The following is a 2,820-nucleotide window of genomic DNA, read 5'->3' as shown; positions in this document are numbered from 1 at the left end:
AATATTTAGTTTATAAACTATAACATTTATAAATGTATGAATCATATGGTGAAAAACTGACTTTGAAAAATAAATCTGTTATTCTTTTCTTATAAAAGTCTAACTAAAACATAAATATTGGTGGTAATTTTTGACTGTGTAACTTTACAAACAGCAGCCCACAGTCATCTCCCAATAAATGTCCTTTCTGATGATCTACCACTCACTTTTACTCAATACTTTTACCTTTAATACTTAAGTACAAAACTATATCAGATAAGACTTTTATTCAAATAATATTTAGAAGGACTTTTACCTTTTACCAAAGTAATTTCATGGTGAGATACATGTACTTTTACTCAAGTTACAGTTTGAAGTACTTTGAACAGGAAAAATGGTAAAAGTCTTGATCTTGTAGCTCTTTATCAAGTCCATCAGGACTCCAAAGTGCTTTACATTACAGTCATTCACACACTGATGGTGCTAAGCTACACTGTAGCCTCAGCTGCCCTGCGCCACACTGACAGAGGGGCGGCTGCCATGCACCAGCACCACCGGACCCTCTGACCATCAGTAGGCAAGGTGGGTGAAGTGTCTTGCCCAAGGACACAATGACTGAGACAGTTGGAACGGGGGATTGAACCAGCGACCTTCTGTAATCAGGAAATTTGCAGGTTAAACCTGCATGTCAAATTTAAGACTTTTAAAGAACTCTTTAATGTCAATTCTGCTGTTATAACCAAACACACGTGTGTGACTCAATACAACACACTGAAGATTTGGTCCAACAAAGATTGTTTTCATCCCAAATTCTATTTTAATCWATTTGTTTCCCACTTAACGCAGTGTTTCTGTTTCAGGTGTTGAAACATTTGTTCTTTGTAGAAGAGCCTTCAGACMGATGTTTGTTGCTCCAAGTCTGAGGCTGTGAAACCTGACCAGTTCCAGAGAACTGAAGAAACTGTCTTTGCTAGCTGACATATTGTCATGTTGTGTAGCAAGAGTCTTGAGCAGCTGGGCTGACCTCTGAACTACAGCAGGCCCACAGAGACTGCTGGAATAAAATACACATTTTTCCTCAATTAAGTCTTTATAAATGACAAATTAGGGCTGTCAAATGATTCATATTTTTAATCTGATTAATCCCATAGTAGCTGTGAATYAATCATGATTAATCTTAAATTTAATATATATTTCGATTGCATATTGATAAAATAAATTATTTGAGTTATTAATTAGTTTTTAATGTTTTTATTTAGAAAACAAAATTGATTCTTAGACATGATTTTTTGAATATAAAACAGGACCTAAACAATGTTTTAAACATATTTGAGTCAGTTACATTTTGTGCAGAATAATGAGGTTAAATCAAGTGTGCATTGCAGTATACAAACCTACATATTCAGCCAGAGTAAAGTGATTGTAAAGTTTAATTGCGATTAAAATTTTTAATCTATGCCCATGCAGCACTAAAATTAATCCGAGTTAACTCAATTAATTTCACAGCCCTATAATTAATCAGTGAAACTGATTTATGGCCCAACCCTACAGGATATAAAGGTAAATTCATCTCTGTGGTTCAATAAGTGTAGTTATTAGGCTGGAAACATCCAACAAAAACATATTTACTAAATACATTCATGCATGAAGTTAATGTGTCTTAACCTCCAGTTTCTCTTCATGTGATTCTCGGTCGGGTGAAGATGGAGAAGTTTAGTTTCATCTGAATAAATTTAAGGCCTTTGAGTAATTGTTAGACCAACTTACATGTTTTAAAAACAAATTTAAGGGTTTTTAAGGACCCTCAGCCACCCTGGAAATCTTACAGTCATGTAAAGTATTACCGCTGGAGAAGAAGGACAAATAGATACAAAACTTTATAATAAAATGTAAATAATAAACCGAGTTTGACAAAGACAGAGCTGCAGACATGATGAAACCAGAACCGAACATGGAGAAAAGATTAGCTGGAAAAGGCTTTGACCAAACAAAACACACAGTATAACTTCACTGAACACAAACACACAATTACACAAAGTTACATACCGCAGACGGTTGAAAGCAGGTTTTAGAAACGGACAAATGTTTGACTTTCCCGGGTGATGATGCGTTCACGGGTTATCGGATGACTGGATATTATCTTCACCTGACCCGACAAAGTTAAAGATTAATAGATGTAACTGCACAAAATAAAACAATATTTTGTCTGAAATAGTACTGATAAAACTCACTCATTTTAACTTTTTTATTTTGTGTGCTGAACAGGATTGTCGTATGAACGCCTGAATGTACCTGAACACATCCTGCTCCGTCGCACAGGATATGACGTATAACAGTAGCGACGTTAAAATGGCAGCATTAGCGTCCTTCATTCTCAGGACCGGATCAGGTACAATACATGTGTATTTAAATTACATTATAAAATATTTGTTTGAGTATTTATTGCGTTAAAGCAAACATTGAGCCGTTCCTCAGCTCGTGTTGTGTTTTTACATTTTCAACAAGACGTTTAGCTCATTAGCTAACGGCTGTTAGCAGCACCATGATGTGACTGACAAAAACATTGAGTTTCATGTCGTTATTTACATGTTTAGGTTTAATAATACCTTAATAATTTACTGCTTCTACATTAGAAACAATACTTATGTGAAAGTACCCAGTTAGACTGTTCTGAAGCATTTAAATCTGCTCAATAAGGTGACCAGATTTAATATACAGACATTTAATCTCTGAGATTAAAAAATAAATAAATAACGAAATGTTATAAAGGTGATAAAAAGTAACAGGGATCTATCTATCTATCTATCTATCTATCTATCTATCTATCTATCTATCTATCTA

At 34.5% G+C, this 2,820-nt stretch overlaps 2 protein-coding genes across 3 annotated transcripts in view; one reads left to right on the top strand and one right to left on the bottom strand.

Annotated features, from left to right (window-relative positions):
• The window catches only part of eme1 (essential meiotic structure-specific endonuclease 1), a gene marked incomplete at its 5' end in the record, with an annotated part of 17,457 nt that extends 15,375 nt beyond the window's left edge, over positions 1-2,082 (bottom strand). For both annotated transcript variants that reach the window (XM_014031164.1, XM_014031165.1), the window contains 1 exon segment: positions 2,026-2,082. In XM_014031164.1, the coding sequence (XP_013886618.1) occupies positions 2,026-2,082 (57 nt within the window).
• A 219-nt stretch (positions 2,083-2,301) lies between these two features.
• The window catches only part of mrpl27 (mitochondrial ribosomal protein L27), a 12,188-nt gene continuing 11,669 nt past the window's right edge, over positions 2,302-2,820 (top strand). Inside the window, exon 1 of the mRNA XM_014031163.1 lies at positions 2,302-2,368. Within this exon, the coding sequence (XP_013886617.1) occupies positions 2,302-2,368 (67 nt within the window). The remainder of the gene's footprint in view (positions 2,369-2,820) is intronic.

Source organism: Austrofundulus limnaeus, unplaced genomic scaffold (assembly GCF_001266775.1).
Source record: "Austrofundulus limnaeus strain Quisiro unplaced genomic scaffold, Austrofundulus_limnaeus-1.0 Scaffold1194, whole genome shotgun sequence".
NCBI classification, from domain to species: domain Eukaryota; kingdom Metazoa; phylum Chordata; class Actinopteri; order Cyprinodontiformes; family Rivulidae; genus Austrofundulus; species Austrofundulus limnaeus.
Note: the sequence above shows the minus strand (reverse complement) of the source record. Positions and strands in the feature narration are given on the sequence as shown.